Here is a 21,955-nt window from a genome sequence, read left to right on the forward strand (position 1 = left end):
GTCCAGCGGCCTGAGTAAACTTCTAAGGCTGGATGATCACTGGGACTAAAACCCTGTCCAGCCTTCCTGTAGTTTGCTGAAGCTTCTGTTGAACTGGAATGCATTTCACCTACTTCATTCATAAAGTTTTAGCCATGAACTAGTTCCCCGTTCACCCCGATCCAGTAGTCTGGCCTGGACGGACAAGCCTGGTGGGCTGCAGCCCATGGGGTCCCGAAGAGTCGGACCCAACTGAGCGACTTCAGTTTCACTTTTCACTTTCATGCACTGGAGAAGGAAATGGCAGCCCTCTCCAGTGTTCTTGCCTGGAGAATCCCAGGGACGGGGGAGCCTGGTGGGCTGCCATCTATGGGTCGCACAGAGTCAGACACGACTGAAGCGATTTAGCAGCAGCAGCAGCAGTTCTCCCTTTTAGTGTATGGGCCACCACAGTGAGAAAAGAAACAAATTTTTACTTACTTCAAAAGTACTAACTTCAAGATCTTCAAATTTCCCTGAAAGTGACATTCCTGCACAGTTTACAAGCATGTCCACCGGGCCCAGCTTCTCCTGCGCCTGGAAGTTTATCAAATTGGGCATCGAGGAAGAGAAATAAAGAAGCCGTGAGTAGCCCATCAAGCCAGTAAATAAAATCTATAAAACTATCAGACCTACAGGGAAGATATGCCAACTCCAAGCCACACATCAAACTGGCAAGGACCAATCAAAAGGCGAGTGGATTAACTTCAACTGACCCAACCTCTTACTTGTTTTATGACGTTCTCTACTTGGCTATAGTCTTGAGATACATCAACTGATATACAAAGCACCACCTGTTAGAAAGAGAAAAAAATGATCAAAGCTATGCAGGGCTTTAAAAGAACTGTCTTTAAAAATTAAAGGCACATTTTTCCAGTAGATAAGGAGCGCAATTTGGATGTTCCGATTGCAGGGCTTGAAACCTGATGACAATGCAATCAGGAGAGGCAAATCGGGGATGGGAGGGCAGGTCTTCCAGTGGTTCAGCAGTAAAAGACTCCGCCCACAATGCAGGGGATGCAGGAGACAGGGATTCGATCCCTGGGTCTGGAAGATTCCCTGGAGGAGGGCACGGCAACCCATTCCCAGTGTTCTTGCTTGGAGAATCCCATGGACAGAGGAGCCTGGGGGGCTACAGAGCGGGACATGACTGAAGCAACTCAGCCTGCATACATGGGCAATTTTTGGCAGGGGGAAAAAAAACTGTTAACAAACTACCACGGAAAAAATGTCACCAGGGCCCTGCTTATGCTTCGCAGAGAAACAGGCCAGCTCTGGGAAGGGAGGCTGCCCTGGGCCCCTCCTGCACGCCCTAACCCTGAGGACATTGCCCTTCCTGGACGTGCAAGTCAAGGACTTTCCACAGGACCTGAGGCTTCTGCTGGGTGAAGAGCGGGGCTAACGAGAGGGAGAGGGAGCGGACACGGCGTCAGCGAGACTGGCCTTCACCGGACGCTCCAGATCCGTGTTTCAGATGATGCCCCTTCTCTACTAGAGCTCACAGGGACATGAAAACAAAACAACGAAACTGGGGGGACCCACCGAGCTGGCGGCTTTCCAATGTCTGTGGGCTTCAGAGAAGGGGGTACAGACGGAGGCCCCGGTACTAGAGAAAAAACCCCCCACACACAAAGAGAGGTGGATGAGGACATCTGCTTGCAGCACAGAATGCAAAGGAAGAAAAATGCAAACAGCCAATAAAAGAGAACTGATTCAATAAACTCTGGGGTACCCAGGATTATGCCACAGCTGTTTTAAGAGACAAGGCAGATTTATCTGACTGATGTGCAAAGTTCTCTTTGCTTCACCACCTTAGCATCTTAACATTACTGACTCAATGGACATGAGTTCGAGCAAACTCTGGAAGACGGTGAAGGACAGGGAAGCCTGGCATGCTGCAGTCCAGCAGTCCACGGGGTCACAAAGAGTTGGACGTGACTTAGCGACTTAACAACAAAAACAACCAAGTTCTCTAACGTATTTCTGGAGAGAAAAAATGAGGCAATTCAAACTGCAGTGAGACACCGTTTAAAACCCATCAGAAAAGCGAAAATTACAAAGTCTGTTAATACCAAGTATTGGCAAGGAGTCACTAGGGGCAGGAGTGTAACCATTTTGGTGATGCATGCACTCAACTCAACAATATCATTTCTAGGTGTATTCCATCCTTGTACAAAGTACACAGAGATAAACTTTAGCAACAGCAAGAAAGAAAGCAAACTGAAAAAAAAAATGGAGACAACCTAAATACCCACCCACAGTAGAGCTGATGGAGGACAGTCTACACAGACAAGACACTCTAGACAGAGAGCTGATGGATGGAGGAGAGTCTACATATAGAAGAAAACTCTAGACAGCATAAAAAAAAAATGAACAATTACTTCATGCAGCAACTGAGGGATTTTACCAACAATATCAGGTGAAGAGATCAAGTTGCCTAAGAATACACAAAGAATGATGTTGTATAAACTTAGAGAAAATAGGCTAGTGATTGCCGAGGGTCAGGAGGGGCTGGAAGAGAACAAGGACTGACTGCTGCTAAAGAACATGGACCTCCTTTACGGGAGGATGAGAGTGTTCCATGACTGAACGTGGCAATAACTGCAACTCTGTGGATATGCTAAAACCCACTGAACTGCACACCTTAAATCAGTGAGCTAAACGGTATGTGAAATTCTATCTCAACAAAGCTATCAAAATAAGAATGATGCCATAAAGTTCAAAAAGCAGCAGAAGTAAACACTCTTCTTAGGGTGACATGCACTTATGGTCAAATTACTAAAAAAAAAAAACAATGGAAGGGAACTCCCTGGTGGTCCTGTGGTTAAGACCTTCAATGCAGGGGGTGAGGGGTTGATCCCTGGTCAGGGAACTAAAGTTCTACATGCTACGTGGCACAGCCAAAAAACTAAAAAACAAAAGAAAAAAAACTATGAAAATCAAGGTGGGGGTTACCTCTAGGAATGAGACAGAAGGATAAGGCTGATGTGGGCAAACAGAGGAGATTTCAGGGGCCCCAACCTAGAAAATGCCATTTCTTAAGTTGGGTGATGAGTGTGTGGCTATTAATTTATCATTATGTTTTAGCCTAAAATATATATTGTATACATACACATGCCATTGCATTCATCAAAAAATTGCATAATCAAAAAATATTTTTAATACCTCCTTCCCCTTATGTTAATTTGAATAAATAACTGAAATGAGATCATTTTCTAGGAAAGCATTCTGTTATTGGATCACTTGAATTTGTGTATGTGTGTTAGAGGATATGCATTGCTTTGGTAATAACCTGAAATCCAAAATAATTCAAACAATTTCACCATTTTAAAAACAATGTAATTAGGAACAGTTGACATGTTTTCATGGGAAATAGATGGGGAAACAGTGGAAACAGTGTCAGACTTTATTTTTGGGGGCTCCAAAATCACTGCAGATGGTGATTGCAGCCATGAAATTAAAAGACGCTTACTCCTTGGAAGGAAAGTTATGACCAACCTAGATAGCATATTCAAAAGCAGAGACATTACTTTGCCAACAAAGGTCCGTCTAGTCAAGGCTATGGTCTTCCCAGTGGTCATGTATGGATGTGAAAGTTGGACTGTGAAGAAAGCTGAGTGCCGAAGAATTGATGCTTTTGAACTGTGGTGTTGGAGAAGACTCTTGAAAGTCCCTTGGACTGCAAGGAGATCCAACCAGTCTATTCTGAAGGAGACCAGCCCTGGGATTTCTTTGGAAGGAATGATGCTAAAGCTGAAACTCCAGTACTTTGGCCACCTCATGCAAAGAGTTGACTCATTGGAAAAGACTCTGATGCTGGGAGGGATTGGAGCAGGAGGAGAAGGGGACGACAGAGGCTGAGATGGCTGGATGGCATCACTGACTCGATGGATGTGAGTCTGAGTGAACTCCGGGAGTTGGTGATGGACAGGGAGGCCTGGCGTGCTGCGATTCACGGGGTCGCAAAGAGTCGGACACGACTGAGCGACTGAACTGAACTGAACTCTTTCAACAAACTATTCACAGATGAAGTCATGGTCTTTTCCTTTGCACACCTGTCCTGATTAGACAGAAAATACATGATGAGCACAGTGACTTTACCTGTTTATCATTAATAGAGTGTTTTTCGATTTCTTTCTTTGCCTGCAACAGCTTGTCCTGAAAGCAACAGAGAACAATTAGTTCTGGTGATGGTCTACTTGTCCATTTGTTTGTTTAAAAGGAGAGAAAAAGCAATTTTTTTTTAATCAAGGATTTGTTAAATGCCAGAAAGCACACGGGACAGCACCTGTGTGCAGAGCTGCGGACCACACGGCTATAAAGTAGGCTAAGCTGTGACTACGGGATGCGAGGTTTTACATTCACCGCAGAGAAAGATAATAAAAAAAATTAATGAATCTCAAGTCCCAATCATCAGTATTAATTGCTAAGGGTCTCCCATCAATTCTAATAAATGTTTTCATTTGTCATTATGGAGATATGAAACATATTCCCAAACTGAAGGGTATGTGTGATTTCACGGCATAATGATTTCCTGCAAGATCATCTAAAGAGTCCCTCCTCCACCAAAAAAGCAAATAAAGTAAAAATCACTTGTGAGATGGAAGAGGTAAACCTATGCTTGCCTATTTCCAAAAATACTCTGAGGACAAGCAAAACTATCCGGTAATTAAGTAATTCCCCCAAGGTCTCAATGGTGCTTGTTTTAGTCTTTTTCAAGAAGACGGAGATCCATTTACAGTGCCTCAATTTGCTATCAGTGCTAGAATTTAAATACAGCATGACAGCAGAGAAGAACAAAAGGAGAAGGGAGTCCTTTCAAAAGACGTGGAGGTTTTCTATACAAGAATGTGCCTGGAATAAAACCATATTATTCTATTAATAGAGAGGGACAGCATCTGACTTTGCCAGCGTCGGAGTTTAAAATCACACTAGAGTAATGGCCTTGGTGCCAGAAGGCTCATTCACCCCCAGCAATGCCAGGGGCCACGGAAAGCCTGGGAGGCCCTGACACTCGGGCCTGCCCTGCCTCCCGTTTCCTGTGTCTTCTGTACAACCTCAGCACTGGACACATCTCACAGGATGCCGTTTCACCACAGCCGGGTTTTCAGTCGAGGAAGGTGGTTTTGATGCCACAGCAGATGCGCTGTTAGAGGAGTCCAGGGACAACTAAAAGGGAGCTAATTCTGCCTTTCTTCATTTTTAAAGAGATGATGGCTGCCCGAGCCTGATCTGCACGGTCCCCGGGGACCCCTGTGGCCGGCCATCCCCCAGGGGCACTGCCCAGCTGTGTGCCCCCCCTGCTCGGCCCCAGGGCAGCTACCACCCCGCCACCCTCCCTGTTCACCGGTGAATCAAACCCCATCAACGACGCTTCGCTGCACTTGCCCCTCGGTCCATCGTCCTCCCTTCATTTCTAAAGCCAACAGAGATGTCCCGAGCGCCCACTGTGACCGAGCTCAAGCCCAAGCCAGAAGGCCCACCGTGGTCCCCCCACCTGGGGAGCAGGAGGACGCAGGACTATCAGGGAGAACAGAGCGCCCTGCCCTGGGCCCTGGCAAGGAAAACAGACACTGAACAGAAAAGGAAAACAGATCTGGTGCTGACGTGGCACAGAAAAACCCGTGTTTTGTGGAACTGCTGGGGAGGAGGGAGATTTCCCCTGTGCAGTTTGGGTCTCACTACAGATGGAGATTACATCAGAAGCAAATTACAGAGAAACGCCTACAGTCATCCTTCAGGACTCAGATCGGCCCTCCAACGCTGCTGTCCGTGGCTCCAGGCAGGGGGCTGGCTGCCTACGGCCAGGGGTGCACCTAAGTCTCTGCTTCTCCGAAGTCTGCAGTCTCTGCAATGTTGCCTCAGAGTTTCTGGCCCTGAATAAATATCTGTGGAGCTAACCTGACTTCAACCAGGAAGTTTTTGCCTGGAACACAAATAACCAGTCAGATGGTAAAGAATCCACCTGCAATGCGGGAGACCTGGGTTCGATCCCTGGGTCGGGAAGATCCCCTGGAGGAGGGTATGGCAGGCCTCTCCTGTATTCCTACCTGGAGAATCCCATGGACAGAGGAGCCTGGCGGGCCACAGTCCACGGGGTTGCAAAGAGTTGGACACCACTGAGCACAGCACAGGAATCACAGCTCCAAGCAGAGACGAGGTTGAACACTGCGAGGCTCGCACGGCCTCTTGACTCACATCATGCTGACTCAGTACCTAAGAACCTAACTGGAAGACTTACCTCATTCCGTGCAACCAGAGTTATAAAGGCTCCTTGTTTATAGCACTCAATAGCAATGCACTTTCCGATGCCACTGGAGCCTCCTGTAACCTAAAAGCAGAAACGAAGAAATTTTAGCACTTGAAACTTCCCTTCTGTAGTAAATTTAAAAAACCTATGACCGGGGGCGGGCGGGGGAGCTTCCCTGGTGGTCCGAAGTGAAGACCCCGCCATATGTAAAATAAATAGCCTATGGGAATTTGCCGTCTGACGCAGGGAACTCAAACCCGGGCTCTGGAACGACCGAGAGGGGGCGGGGTCAAGAGGGCGGGGACGTGGGTTCCCTACGGCTGATTCACGCTGATGTTTGGCAGAAGCCAACACAATACTGTAAAGCAATTACACTTCCATTAAAAGTAAATAAATACTAACAATAAAGAAAGAATTTATTGTTTGCAAGGCAGGGGAGGCAGTTTGATCCCTGGTTGGGGAACTAAGATCCCAAACGCCCCGGGACAACGAAGCCTGCACCTCGCAACTAAGACCCAACGTAAACAAATAGAACAACTATGACGGGCTCCAAAATCTAACCTGCAGGAACTAAATCTTCAGCTGCTGTAGCATCGTCATCCCAGACAGAATGAATGGAGTTTAAGAACAAACTGTCAGCAGGGCATGTGGTTTTGGCTGTTTCCAGTACTGAACTGTCCACTGCACACCTGTATTTCTGAGACCACTGGGGGGAAAGAGCCCTATACATCTAGCTGATGAATCACATTTCAGTCTGATCATCCGAAAAGATCCGTGCACCCCTATGTTCACGGCAGCACCAGTCACAACAGCCGAGGCGCGCAAACAACCTAAACGCCCACGAACGGATAAGAAGACGTGTGGACGCACCGTATGGGTGCCTGCACGTATGGAATGGAGTGGACAACCACCCGGCTTTAAGAAAGAAAGAATGCTGTTTGCAGCAACACAGATGGGCCCAGAGATTGTCGTACTAAGTGAAGTAAGCGATATAGAGAAAGACAAATATTAGTGTCACATGATATGGCTGTATGTAGAATCTGATGTATGACACAAGGGAACCTATGAAACAGACCCACAGAGAACAGGCGTGCGCTTCCAGGGTGGGGCGGGGCGGGGGAGGAATGGACTCGGAGTTCGGGCTTAACAGATGCAAACTGTTGCACACAAAATGAATAAGCAAGAAGGCCCTTTGTACAGCACAGGGAATTGCATTCAATCTGTGGTAAACCATTACAAAAAAGAACGTATATGTATATATTATATATAACTGAATCACTCTGCTATACCACAGAAGTTAACACATTGTAAATCAACCATACTTCAATAAATTAACAAATAAAAATAAACACATTACTTTGGCTTTGCGTCCAAATTCAAATGAACATTGTTTTTCTATATATCTTCTATGAGTGATCAGTTCTACAGGAGATGAAAGGAATAATTGCCAGCATATATCTTATGGTCTTTTAAACGACCGCTTATTATAAAGTAATACATGATCACGTGGAAACACTGAACAGTGACGCTTTTCTCCTGGCTCTATTCTCGTCTTCGCCGTCCACAGCTCAGCCATACTGGCTGGCTCCCAGTCATGCCTTCTCCAGCCACGGGACCTTTGCACATTCTATTTTCCCTGCCAGAAACGCTCTCCTCCCCTCTTTGCATCTAATTGGCATCTATTCACCCAGTAAATCTCAGCTCAAATGATCAGGACCTCGGGAAAGCCTCACAGGCTGCTCTCGGCGCCGCTCCCCTCCCCCCGCCCTCGCCCCCGCCCCCGCCGCAGCCGGCTTTTCAGCACCGCAGCCTTTCCCCCTTGCTTTTACATCACTCCATAACCAAGCAGCCGTGCATTACCTGTGTGACTATCTGATTCACAATCATCTCTCCCATTACCACTCCAAAGACTCCCTAAAAATACCAATTCTATTTGGGCTCCCCACTATATCCTGGACTTCTCTGGTGGCTCAGATGGTAAAGACTCTGCCTACAATGCAGGAGACCTGGGGTCGATCCCTGTGTTGGGAAGATCCCCTGGAGAAGGAAATGGCAAAGCACGCCAGTCTTCCTGCCTGCAGAGGAGCCTGGCGGGCTACAGTCCATGGGGTTGCAAAGAGTTGGACACGATCGAGCAACTAACACACACACTATGTTCCCAGCCCTTAGTATAATGCCTGGCATATAGAAAGGGCTCAAAAATATAATTAACTTAATGACACAAATGTAACATTATCTTTCTATTCATTTTTCCTATGCACATTATATAACACAGGCCAGGGGAGCAGGTGAGGGAGAAGAGAAGAGTCAGATAGGCATCTGCCCTTACACAATTTTGTATCCTACCTTTAAAAAAAAAAAAAGTATAGTCAAAAAACTAAAAGGACACACAGTATTGCATTAGATAGCTATATCAAAACTTAGCTAAATTCCCCTAGAGTCAGGTATCTAGATTGTTTTGAGTATTTTATTGTTAGATATAAATCTTGCTGTAAAGAATATCTCTGATCCCATCTCATGACTTTAAAGATCATCAAGACTCCTTCCTACACAATGTACCTATCTCCATGAAACTCCCCTGTTTCTCCTGAGCCTCAGCTTCTCACTAATGAAGGGATTTCTTTGGGTTAATTAACCAATTATCTACCAGTTACTGTTAAGACACATCTGCTATCCCACCTAAGAGTCACCTCTGGAGAGCTCTTTGCTGTCAAAATACTTTATAGGGGGACTTCCCTGGTGGTCCAGTAGCTAAGACTCCCAGTGCAGGGAGGGGCCTGGGCTCTATCCCTGGTCAGAGAGCTGGATCCCACATGCTGCAACTAAGCGTTCACCTGCCACAACGAACGAATGTGGTTGCCGCAATTAAGATCCAGACTATCCATATAAATAAATGCAGTTCAGTTGCTCGGTTGTGTCCGACTCTTTGCGATCCCATGAACTGCAGCACGCCAGGCTTCCCTGTCCTTCACCATCTCCCTGAGTTTGCTTTAACTCATGTCCATTGAGTCAATGTAGATAAATATTCAAAATATATATATTTCATAGGTGGTTTTGGCTTATTATTTTTTATCAGACATTCCAATTAGCAAGATCATTAAAAATGTCCCCTGGCTGTTACTGCTGCCTACAGGTCCCTTCACCTAATATCTCCCACACACCTGCATTTCCAAATCCTATGGAACCTGCAGAGGCCGGTCCCAACATCTCCTCCTCCAAGAAGCCTGTCCAGACTCCGTCGCTCTGTCCTGTCTGTCACTTTTGCACCTTCTGCAGCTCCTTCTGTGCCTGCCTGAGCTTCCAGGTCAGGCTCAAGTTCGCTGAGGAGGAATATCAAGTCTGACCTACCATCCTCATTCCTAGCACAGCACTCTGCATAAACGGTTACTAAATAAGTACCTGCCTACCATTAATTTGCAAAGTGGTGTATGATGCCATTTCCCTGAAAAAAAAAAAAAAAAAAAAAGCCAAAACTTGTAAGTAAAAATTCCCTGTTGTTCAATGAATACATGGAAGTTGAAGTGATGAGGTGACTGAGAAAATGTATATGCTCTCAAGTGCTCTGTAGGTGTGATTGTTACTGTCCTATTTCTAGACTGAAACAGGTAAGCAAGCTGTATCAAATTGCTGCACAACGAAGAACAAGGTGTAATTTTTTAAGATTTGTCCATGAAAAGAAGAATAAGACTTCCCACTTCTGAGTCATGGTTCATGGGAAACTGACCTTCCAGTCCAAGCCAGCTAATTCATAGAAGGTATCTAAGCCCATGCGTAAGTCAATCCAGGCTACATTACCCTTGAGTGGTATAAGAAAACATAAGAGATTTTCCTAATGGCTGAGAAAACCGGAAATACGTACCGAGTTGCCTGACCACTGGTAACTTGAGACATGAGACCCTAAAGATAACAGTTTACTGCCTTTCTTTATCACTCGCTCTGACTATTCTTTGCCACTACTGTTTTAAAGGTTAATATCTCTTCAATTGCACCACACACCTCTTATCAAGGGCAAGAGAGGGCACTTTGCTGTCAGAACAGCTTCTCCATCTATCTCCCCAAAAGGGCCGGCTGATTTTCTAGTTCTCACCAAATCAGTTTAACAGTTTTGTTTAAAAAACAGCTGATTTAAATAAGTATATACTGTGTAAGAGGGGTTCCCTGGTGGCTCAGATGATAAAGAATATGCCTGCAATGCAGGAGATGTGGGTTCGATCTCTGGGTCAGGAAGATCCTCTGGAGATGGAAATGGCAACCCACTCCAGTATTCTTGCCTGGGAAATCCTGTGGACAGAGGAGCCTGGCGGGCTAAGGTCCATGGGGTCACAAAGAGTCGGACACAACTGAGTGACTAAGTGTGTGCACATGTGCGTGTACACACACACTGTGTAAGACTCGCTGTACAGCTTTACCACTGTAATTAGAGAGAGAACACTAGTCAATCAGAATTATTTTAAAAACAAAAGAATAACTAGTTTTGACCTAAGCCTGCTCATGCTGCCCCATCAGCAAGACATTCTAAACACTGGCCCCTTTCCTTACAAGACTGGGTCTAGTCCTAACAAATCTCAAGAAAAACAATTACACTTTTACTCTTTTTATGTCATTAAAAAAAGAAGACAGATGGTGACATCATGTGAATTATTCATGTCGTCCTCACATTATTTACAGTGGCACAGCCAAATGAGATGGTGAAAGTAAGAAATTCTGTGGGATCTACCCCAGCAGACGTGTTCATTATCTTATCCACTGCCTGCAGGAGCATGATGGGGTTGGTAGGACCAGAGTCGCCATTAAGTGAGAGTCCCTTATAAACACTTCAAGGTATGCTCTGCAAACATCACTGCTAAAAACCCAAGTTTCACAGCCACAGTTTTTGAGGCAGAAGTTCTCTTGCAGATGTGACCCTTTCAGTAGGTAACATGATTGTAAAATTTTGCTCCTCTCCCCCTTGCTAATGAACTAACAACTCACCTCCCTATCTATCTTCTGCATCAGGAATGGCAGGAGCTGGAAGTACACTAATAGTTTGACGAGAGAAATTAAACAAAATATATGTTTCCATTCACAAACTCTCCGCGGGACGTCAGACACACTAAAAGCAACGACCATCCCATTCCATCTCATCCCAGCGATGCTCGGATCTTAGCCAGGACACCCATATGTCACCTCCCACACCAGGAGGATTTGCGATAACTGCTTAGTAACTAACTTTTCTGATTCATAACCTCCCGTCTCTACGTGCCTCGGGCTTATAAAAAAATTGAAGTAAGAAAAGGGCCCAGAAAGCCACAGCAAATGGTGGCATACCGGGCGCAATAAAGAAGGCTTTCTGTTTAAGTGAGGTGGTCTACCTGCAGAAAAGGGATCGTCGAAGACAGGAGTTTCTGGTAAGAAACAAACCAACCCACAGACGTCCCCTTCATTCCCAACGCACAAGCCAGGTTCTCTGGCTGAACCGTCTGACTCTGCACCGGGGCGGCACCTGCCGACCCCAGGCCGAGTCCATCAGGGACAGGCCGTGCAGACGGGGCAGAAGGGCCCCAACGCCGCTCTCGAGGACTGCCGCTCCGCCGGAGAGATTCTGCCCGCTGTCAGTCGCGCAGGCCGCCTTCTGGGGGCCGCCCCGGCGGAGCCCCGGACCCCGGCCAGGGCCGCACGCCGCGGGGTCCCGGCGGAGTCCCGCAGCCCCTCTGGCCCTCGGCGGACTCATCGGGGAGCCCGAGCACAAAAACCCCCAAACGCTCGGACCCCGGAGACGCCCCGGGAGCGGACACGCGCCCCCCGAGCCCGCACCGGCCCCGGGGGAGCAGAGGCCGCGGAGGAGACGGCGCGGGGCGGCGGGGCGGCGGGGCGGCGGGCCTGCCTGCGCTCCGGGGCCCGCGCTCCGGGGACGACGCCGCCGCGGCCTCAGGGGCCACTCACCACTACGTGCGCCCCGGGCAGGGCGAGGGGCTTGGGGCTGATGAGCGGGGACACCATGTAGAGCAGCAGCACGAAGGCCACGAGAGACGCGGCGGCCAGCAGCAGCATCGCGCGGCCGGCGGCCCGGGCGCAGCTCGGCGCAGGCTCGGCGGTCACGCGCAGCGGGGCAGGGCCGGGGCGGCGCGGGGCTCGGCGGCGCGCGGCTCGGCGGCGCGCGGGGCGGGGGCTGGGGGCGTGGTCGGAGGGCGTGGTGGGGCCGGGGCGTGGCCGGGGTTCGGCGGCGCGTGGGGCGGGGCCGGGGGCGGGGCCTAAGCCGGTGTTTGGCCCCGGGCGCGGCCGGTGGCGGAGGGGGGCGGGGTCGGCTCCGTGCGAGGGGCGGGGCGCGGAGGCGGGAGTACCCTGGGCTTCCCAAGTCTCCGGCGCCCGGACCGGACCAGCACCCTCCGCCGGGGAGGCGGGGCCTCCTTAGGGTTGCGGGGCCGGGCGCCGAGCCTCCCCGTGTCGGAGGCGGCGGCCCGGGGCTGTCTACGCGCCGGACCTGACCTCCGGGCTTCGCTCCACCGCGGGAGGCCCGGCATCAGGCCCGCGAATCCCGGGCTCCATTTCGTATTTTCTTTCGTGCTTAGAAAATGGTCACAGCGCACTTTCGCTTGCCGAGGACCGGGAAGGCCTGGACAGGGAGTTCTAGAATCGCTCAGGTCACTCAGCTTCCTTGAGTTCAAAGTTCACCTTTTACCAGGGCAGGGTTTAAAAAAGCCAAACGCTTTATAGAAATCTAATTCCCTCACCATACAATACACCCGTTTAAAGTGCGTTATATAGTCAGCGTTGTGCAAATATCACCATCGTCATTTAGCTGCGCCCCGAAAACACACACAAATAACTACGCGGTAACAGTCACTCCCCGTTTCCTCCTACCCCCTCGGGCTCTAAGTAAGCACTAATCTTTCTGTCCATGAATTTACCCATTCTGGATATTTCATATACATGGAATTTTAGAATAGGTAGCCTTTTGTAGCTGCCTTATTTCAGTCAGCATAACGTTTTCAAGGTTCATCCATGTGGTGCAGTGTATCAGTATTTCGTGTTTTTTATGACCAAATTCCATTGTGTCGACAAACCATATTTCAGTTATCCATTCATCAATTGATGGACATTAGGTTGTTTCTACTTTGGGGCGATTACGAACAATGCTGCTGTGAATATTCATGCAGAAGTTTTTCGTTTATCTTGGGTGTATACCCACCCAAGAGAGTGGAATTGCTGGATCTTATAATAACTGTTTAACAAGAACTGCCAGACCATTTCCAAAGCAGCTGCCCAATTTTATAATCCCCACCAGCACTGTATAAGGGTACCAGTTTCTCCACATCTGCACCAACACTTGTTGTTATCTGTCTTTTTAATTACCGCCTCCACTGTGGGTGTGAAATGACATTTTGTTAAGGTTTTAGTTTGCAAAAGGCACATATTTTTTGTTCACTTATGTGCTTTACTATTTTGGAGTTATTCTTAGAAATACTAGAGAGCTCAGATACAAAGGAATTGATCTTGAGTTTTTCTTCTTAATTTGTTGCCCAGAATTAGCCAAATCTCAAGCTTTGAGTCCCCAAGACTTCTGACATCAACTGAATGTTTGGAGGAGGGGTTCCCAAGCCACCCTCAGGTTTAATTATTTGCTAGAAGGACTCAGAGAGCTCAGTGAGAGCTGTTACACTCATGATTATGGTTTATGAGGGTCAGCCAAGAGAAGTTGTACATAGGGCGAAGTCTGGGCTTCCCTGGTGTCTCAGTGGTAAAGAATACGCCTGCTAATGCAAGAGACGCTTAGCTGCAGGTTCAATCCCTGGGTCTGAAAGATCCTCTGGAGAAGTTTCCAGTATTCTTGCTGGGCAATTTCATGGACAGAGGAGCCTGGCAGGCCACAATCCACGGGGTCATAGAAAAAGAGTCAGACGTGACTTAGCGACTGAACAACAACAGGGCACAGTCTGGAAATCTCCAGGCATGGACCTCCCAACACCGGGTGTGACAGTTCCCATGGAGAGCTGCCAACTAGGGCAGGTCAACCAAGGAAGCTCCTCTGGTGTCCAGAGTTTATACCGGGGCTTCATTCATAACAGAATTGACTAATCGCCTTTGTGGCTGAGGGCAGTCTCCAGGTTAGCAGATAACAGGGAACTCCCACCTAAATCACATGATTGGTCTTTCTGGAGTGGGCAGGCCCCACCCTAAAGTCCAATTTCGCCAGCCCTCATCTGAACAAGGACGCTTCCATCAGGTCTGAGGGAGAACACCTCCAAGAAGCCAAAGGAAACGGCAAGAACGTCTCTGGGGTCCAGGCCATCCAGTGCTCTTCTACCACAGAACAAACGTATGCCTAGTATTTGGAGGAGGTGATGTGAAGTAGGAGGCTCTTAATTCAATTTCCCAACAGATTTAACCACCAGTATCCATGTTGCAATCTTGCTGAGATGATGCCAGTGTTACATCATATCCAGCTGTGTTTCTTCTTGTTGTTTAGTTGATAAGGCCGCCTGCCTGGCTTCTCTGTCCATGGGATATTGCAGCAAGAATACTGGAGTGGGCTGCCATTTCCTTCTCCAGGGGATCTACCCGACCCAGGGAACGAACCTGTGTCTGCTGCATTGGCAGGTGGATTCTTTACTGGTGAGTCACCTGGGAAACCCTCTCGAGGTGTGAGTAGTAGATATAGCCTGAAAAAGAAGAATGAAATGGACTGAAGACCTAAACCGACGTTTCTCCAAGGAAAACATACAGATGACCAAGAGGCACATGAAAAGATGCTCAACATCACTAATTATTAGAGAAATGCAAATCAAAACACAGGTCAGAATGTCTGTCCTCAAAAAATCTACAAATAATAAATGCTGGAGAGGGTCTGGAGAGAAGGGCACCCTCTGTCACTGCTGGTGGGAATGTAAGCTGATACAGTGACTATGGAGAACAGTATGGAGGTTCTTTAAAAAACTAAAAATAAAACTACCATATGACCCAGAAACTCCACTATGGGCCATATACCCTGAGAAAACCATAATTCAAAAAACACATGCACCCCAATGTTCATTGCAGCACTGTTTACAACGGCCGGGACACAGAAGCAGCCTAGTGGTCCACTGACGTGTGACTGGATAAAGAAGATGTGGTACGTGTACACAGCCATTAAATTTATGAATATTTCATAAATTTATTTATATAAATTTATGAATATTTTAATGGCTGAATATTACTCAGCCATTAAAAGGAGTGGAACTGAATCATTTGTAGCGATGTGGACGGACCTAGAGACTGTCAGACACAGTGAAGTAAGTCAGAAAGAGAAAACCAAATATTGTATGTTAGTGCATATATGTGGACTCCAGAAGAATGGCCCAGATGAACCATTGCAGGCAGGAATAGGTATGCAGATATGGAGAACGGACGTGCGGGCCTGGAGGGGAAAGAAGAGTGATGGTTCAGAGCCTGGGGCTGCCACGCACACACTCCCTCGTGTGAAGCAGCCAGCCAGTGGGCACACAGCCCCCTGTATCAGACATGGGGCTCAGCTCGCTGCTCTGTGGTGGCCTAGCGGGGTGGGATGCGGCGTGGGTAGGAGGGAGGTCCGAGAGTGAAAGGCTGTATGTATGCACATCGCTGATTCATTTCACTGTCCAAGAGAAACGGACAACACCTTGTAAAGCAGCTCTGCCCCAATTTAAAAAAAGATAGCATCACATTTGCTAGACTTTCACTCAATTACCAACAGTTGGTCCAGCTTATCAACACATCATCTGACCAAAATGTCTCCCAAAGCATGCCGCTCGGGGTTGCAGGTTTCAGAGACTATCATCGCGTGCTCTGAGCTTCCCTCAAGGAATTCGTGTAACGTTGGTTTTTCCTTGTCACATAATCCATTGATTCATTCCTTTTTCTTTGGTTACCACTTCTCCTTCTATTTATGATTTGCTTTTACTCAAATCATTGTGTTTGAGGGACACTGTGTTCAACCTAGTACTGAACACATTGGAAGGGACATGGCGTTCAGCCTGGTATTCTGCTTTTCCAGATTGCTGGCGCAGATACTAATCTAGAAAAACCTCTCCTCTCCGTCCACTCTGATTTGTATACGGTAGGATGACACAGCATACCGCTAGTGGGCTTTTGGCAACCACTGGGCTTCCCTGGGGGCTCAGACAGTAAAGAATCTGCCTGCAATGCAGGAGACCCGAGTTTGATCCCTGGGTCTGGAAGATCCCCTGGATAAGAGAATGGCTACCCTCTCCAGTACTCTTGCCTGGAACACCCCGTGGACAGAGAAGCCTGGCGGGCTGCAGTCCATGGGGTCACACAGAGTTGGACATGACAGAGCGACCAAGCAGAGCACACAGCACAGCATAGGCCACATATCTGCATTCATGGTCAGTCAGGTGGATCCGTTCATGAGTTTGCCAGGCAAAGTGAAGGTGTTATCCACCCATAAGCCTCTTAGGGATTCCGGTGTAAAGGTTTCAAAGGATAGTCACAGTCTCCTGCTTAGGGATGATCCCTGATTCGGCACCCACGCTTGAAGCACTGGTTCCTGGGAACACTGCGTCAGGTGGAAAAATGAGGAAGTTGAGGCACTGTGAAGAAAAAAGAGTAAACCATAGTGGTACCAGCATCTTCTTCCCACGAGGAGAGCCGTGTAATCATGTCACGTTCTCCCGCACCCTTCGCCTCCAGAACCCCCAGAAGGGGGGAGAAGTGTATCCGCCCCCTTCTCCTCCAGAACCCCCAGAAAAGGGGAGAAGTGCATCTAGCAGCCGCTTTCTTGGTTTTCCTCATGCTGACGTCTGCACGCACTCGGGACAGCGTGTGAGCCTGCCCCACTCCCCATCACAGCCGTCCCAATCCCCGTTCCAGCTCTCTGAGACCTTTCCTCTGAGGACGGCATGCCACGTGAGACACCCACCTGATGGGACAGCTCCTTGCCCATTGTTGGACGTCATGGGCTTAGTTTTACTTTTTTGCTGTTATTTTTTCAATGTTTAAAATTTATTTTATTATTTTATTATAAAGTGTGTTTTTCCAATCAAAATCTTAGCAAGACTTTTTTTGTAGCTATAGCCAAGATTATTCTAAAATTTATATGTAAAGGCAAAGGAACTAGAATATCTAAAACATGGGGGGAAAGAGGGAGTAATTAATCAGTCTACGTGATTTCAAGACTTATTACATGGCTACAGCAACAGAGACAGAGCGGTAGCCACAGAGAGAGCAGAATCCAGCGGAACCCAGAACCCATGACACATGCCCCAGGCTTTTGACAAGGCTGCGGAAGCAGTTTGATGGAGGAAAGGTAGCCTTTTCAAGAAACAATGCCAGGAAAATTGGACATCCATCGACAAAAAAGATGAAACTCAACCTCAACTTTACACCTTCTGCAAAAATTGACTCAGATAACATGATGGTTAATTTTATGTGTCAAGTTGACTGGGCCGCTTGGTACCCAGCTCTGTGGTCAAGCCTCACTCCGGGTACTTTTGTGAGCATGTATCTCATGAAGCAGACATTTCAATCAGGAGGCTGAGTAAAGCAGGTTAGCCTTCCCAGTGTGGGTGGGTCTCATCCAATCAGTTGAAAGCCTGGAAAGAACCAAAAGGCTGACCTTCCTCCAAGGAAGAGATCATTATTCCTGTCTGATGAACTTTTAACTGGAACACTGCCCATTTTTCTTGCCTTTGGACTTGAGTTGAAACATCAGCTCTTCTTACGTCTCCAGCTTGCCAACTCACCCTGCAGATCTTGGAATATGCCAGCCTCCATAATCATGGGAGCCAATATCTTATATTTCATACACATGTATATTCATATCTTCTATTAGTTCTGGTTTTCTGGAGAAATCTAATACAGAATGGATCATGGGCTAAAATGTAAAACTATAGGGGAAAAAAACCACATTGGGTTTAAAAGAAGGAAAACTTTGGCCAATCAGGCCAAAAAAAAAAAAAAAATCAGGTCACTTGTTTAAAAAAAAAAAATCCAGCTAGTTTCAGATTTCTCCACAATGACATTCAGTGGGTGAGAACAATGATATGTCTATAAGATCCTCCAGGAAGGAAATGTTGAGCCAAAGTTTTCTATCCAGCTAATCTGTATTTCACCCTTGAACATGTAATGATCAATACTTTTCCCATGAGTGCCTCTTGAAAAAAGCATTAAGGTTATTATATTAGTCTGTCTGGGCAGCTGTAACAGAAGACCATAGACTGGGTGGCTTATAAACAACAGAAATCCATCTCTCTCCATTGTAGAGCCTGAAAGTCCAGAACCACGGGACTGATAGGCTGGGTGTAGGGTAAGAGTTCACTTCCTGGTCCCTGGAGGCCATGGTTTCACTGTGGCCTCACTTGGAAAGGGCAGGGAGCTCTCTGAGGTCTCTTTAACGAGGCTGCTGATCCCGTTCCTGAGGCCAAAACCACCTCTCTTGACTGCACCTTCCGATACCATCACCTTGGGTGTTAGGGTTTCACATGTGAGTTTGGGGCATGCAGACATTCAGTTTCTAGCAGAAACTTCAGCCAGTCACAAGATGACTGAGAAGAGTAGCGTGAAAGGACTGTCCTTTGAGAATTTGGCAAATGAAATAAGTTTAACTATATAACAAAGATTAAAACAAATGTAGCATCTAGGGTAAAGATGGTATATGAGTGTTATACCTTAACAAGGTAGAAATAATAGAACGTTTTGGGAGAGGAAGAAGGAAAACACTTGGAAGGTAGGATGACTTTATTAACTGCCTCATTTGCACCTGATGCCCAAAGATAATCGTTAAAGTTGACAAATTAAGTCACAGAAGTATAAATATTTACCACCGTAAAGGTAAACATTAAGAAATATATTTTTGGGGCTTCCTTGGTGGCCAGTGGTTAAGCATCTGCCTTGCAATGCAGGGGACACACGTGCGATCTCTGGTTTTGGAACTAAGATCCCACGGACCTCGGGGGAACCAAGCCAGCTCCACAGCCAGAGAGGCTGCAGAGTTCACACACCACAGAGAAGGATCCCACGTTCTGCAACTAAGACCTGACACAGCCAAATAAATAAAAACAGAAATATATTATCGACTCAAAAGAAGTATGCAAATTTTATCATTGTTTATGGTAAAGACTCACAGATTCCATCAAAGGAAGTGGATCCAGGGCTAAATAAGGTGTAATTATACAGGCAAACAACACTACTACAAACTATGCTAATGAAAGGTTATAAAAAGAAGGCAGAGAGGGGCTTCCCTGGTGGCTCAGAGGTAAATAATCCGCCTGCCAACGCAGGGAACACGGGTTCGATCCCTGATCAGGGAAGATTCCACATGCCTTGGAGCAACTAAGCCCTCGCGAGCCCACCCCGGAGCTGTAGCTTCTGAAGCCCATGAGCCTGGAGCCTGTGCCCCACAGCAGGGAAGCACCGCAGAGAGGAGCCCGTGGACTGCAACTGGAGAAGAGCCCAAGCAGCAGGGAAGACCCAGCACAGCCAAAAAAAAAGAAATCAGAAGGTGGAGGGAAGGCAGCACTACCGCCCTTCACAGCGTCCCTCTGCCGCTGCCTCTCCCAGCGCGTGCTGCCTCGAGTCCCCAGCGTCCCCCGCATTCTGCAGGACTCACGGGCGACCCCCAGGCAGTACTGCCCTTTTCACTCTTCAACGAGACCAGCGCTTCTCAAATCGCGTTGCATGTCCAGTTTCCTTTTTGATTTCCTTTCTGTGGCCAACCAATTAGAAAAATGAAACCAAACCAAAACAAAGACTCGCAAAATACAACCTTTAATGATTTATTATTAGAGTCCACAGACTTAAAAGTGCATTTTAATAAATGTAATCGGAACAGTCATAAAAAGGAGAAGGACACAATTGTACAGGCTGTTCATGGAAAGTAAGCATAAAAGTGGTGAATACAGAGAATTACTGTTGCAACAAACTATATTTTCCAAGGATGGGGCCACAATCTCTCCAATCCGTAAGTTCTTTCAATGTGACCAGCACTGACGGGGGGTCTATGAACGCGGGTGGACCTTTGTGACTGCCTTGACCAAAGGACTGTGGCCAAAGTGACACGGCAGGCCTTGTAGTAACAACCTGGAAAAGGCCCCACAGCTTCTCCCCGGTTTTCTTGGAGCACTCGCCCTTGCAGTGATCCTTTGAGTGAGCTCAGCCTGTCTATGGAGAGGTCCATTCAAAGAAGAGCTGAGGCCTCCAGCCCGCAGTCCCGCTGGACTCCCAGTCAGTAGCCGACACCAACTTGCCAGCTGTGTGAATAAGCCATTTTCAAAGAGCATCCTCTGCCCACAGTGACAGTGCATGGAGCCCATACATTTGGCAGTTTCGTGGGCAAAATAAATGGTCATCAAATAAATTGTTTCATAAGCAAAATAAATTGTTTCCAGCCATTGAATTTTGGAGTTATTATGAAGCAACAGTTCGTAATAACTGTTGGCCACCTGATGCGGAGAGCCAACTCATTAAAAAAGACCCCAATGTTGGAAAAGATTGAGGAGAGGAGGAGAAGGAGGCGACAGAGGATGAGATGGTTGGATGGCATCACCGACTCGATGGACATGAGTCTGGGTGGACTCCGGGAGTTGGTGACGGACAGTGAGGCCTGGCATGCTGCAGTCCGTGGGGTCGCACAGAGCTGGACACGACTGAGCGACTGAACAACAGTAAATGAAACTCGATTACACTGATGGCTTTCTGTTATTTTGCTTTCATAACAAAATTATGAGTGAACTAGCAATGACTCATATTGTTATTCAGTCGCTCAGTCGTTTCCTACTCTTTGCGACTCCATGAACCGCAGCACGCCAGGCCTCCCTGTCCATCACCAACTCCCGGAGTTCACCCAAACTCATGTCCATCAAGTCGGTGATGCTATCCAACCATCTCATTCTCTGTCGTCCCCTTCTCCTCCTGCCTTTAATCTTTCATTCAGTTCAGTTCAGTTCAGTCACTCAGTCGTGTCTGACTCTCTGCGCCCCCATGAATCGCAGCATGCCAGGCCTCCCTGTCCATCACCAACTCCTGGAGTTCACTCAGACTCACATCCATCGAGCTGGTGATGCCATCCAGCCATCTCATCCTCTGTCATCCCCTTCTCCTCCTGCCCCCAATCCCTCCCAGCATCAGAGTCTTTTCCAATGAGTCAACTCTTCGCATGAGGTGGCCAAAGTACTGGAGTTTCAGCTTTAGCATCATTCCTTCCAAAGAAATCCCAGGGCTGATCTCCTTCAGAATGGACTGGTTGGATCTCCTTGCAGTCCAAGGGACTCTCAAGAGCCTTCTCCAAGACCACAGTTCAAAAGCATCAATTCTTTGGTGCTCAGCTTTCTTCGCAGTCCAATTCTCACATCTATACTTGACCCCTGGAAAAAGCATAGCCTTGACTAGACGGACCTTTGTTGGCAAAGTAATGTCTCTGCTTTTCTTTTTTTTAAATATGGAACGCTTCACGAATTTGCGTGTAATCCTTGCGCAGGGGCCATGCTAATCTTCTCTGTATCGTTCCAATTTTAGTATATGTGCTGCCGAAGCGAGCACATGTCTCTGCTTTTCAATGTGCTATCTAGGTTGGTCATAACTTTCCTTCCAAGGAATAAGTGTCTTTTAATTTCATGGCTGCAGTCACCACCTGCAGTGATTTTGGAGCCCCAAAAAATAAAGTCTGACACTGTTTCCACTGTTTCTCCATCTATTTCCCATGAAGTGGTGGGACCAGATGCCATGATCTTCGTTTTC

The 21,955-nt window shown here is 47.5% G+C and overlaps 1 protein-coding gene and 1 non-coding gene across 3 annotated transcripts in view; both read right to left on the reverse strand.

Moving 5' to 3' along the window:
- The window catches only part of KDSR (3-ketodihydrosphingosine reductase), a 41,003-nt gene extending 28,645 nt beyond the window's left edge, over window positions 1-12,358 (reverse strand). The window contains exons 1-5 of one of the 2 annotated variants that reach the window (XM_070779154.1): window positions 12,191-12,358; window positions 6,260-6,349; window positions 4,120-4,176; window positions 747-812; window positions 460-555 (exon numbers count right to left, since the gene is read on the reverse strand). In XM_070779154.1, the coding sequence (XP_070635255.1) occupies window positions 460-555; window positions 747-812; window positions 4,120-4,176; window positions 6,260-6,349; window positions 12,191-12,298 (417 nt within the window). In that variant the 5' untranslated portion in view covers window positions 12,299-12,358. The remainder of the gene's footprint in view (window positions 1-459; window positions 556-746; window positions 813-4,119; window positions 4,177-6,259; window positions 6,350-12,190) is intronic. The other variant, XM_019986617.2, reaches the window with a different exon arrangement.
- Window positions 12,359-21,650: 9,292 nt separating this feature from the next.
- On the reverse strand, window positions 21,651-21,757 carry LOC139179532 (U6 spliceosomal RNA). Its single transcript, XR_011563900.1, has one exon. It is a non-coding gene; the product is annotated as a U6 spliceosomal RNA (small nuclear RNA).
- Window positions 21,758-21,955: the final 198 nt, after the last annotated feature.

The sequence above is a fragment of the Bos indicus genome, chromosome 24 (assembly GCF_029378745.1).
Source record: "Bos indicus isolate NIAB-ARS_2022 breed Sahiwal x Tharparkar chromosome 24, NIAB-ARS_B.indTharparkar_mat_pri_1.0, whole genome shotgun sequence".
Lineage (NCBI taxonomy): Eukaryota > Metazoa > Chordata > Mammalia > Artiodactyla > Bovidae > Bos > Bos indicus.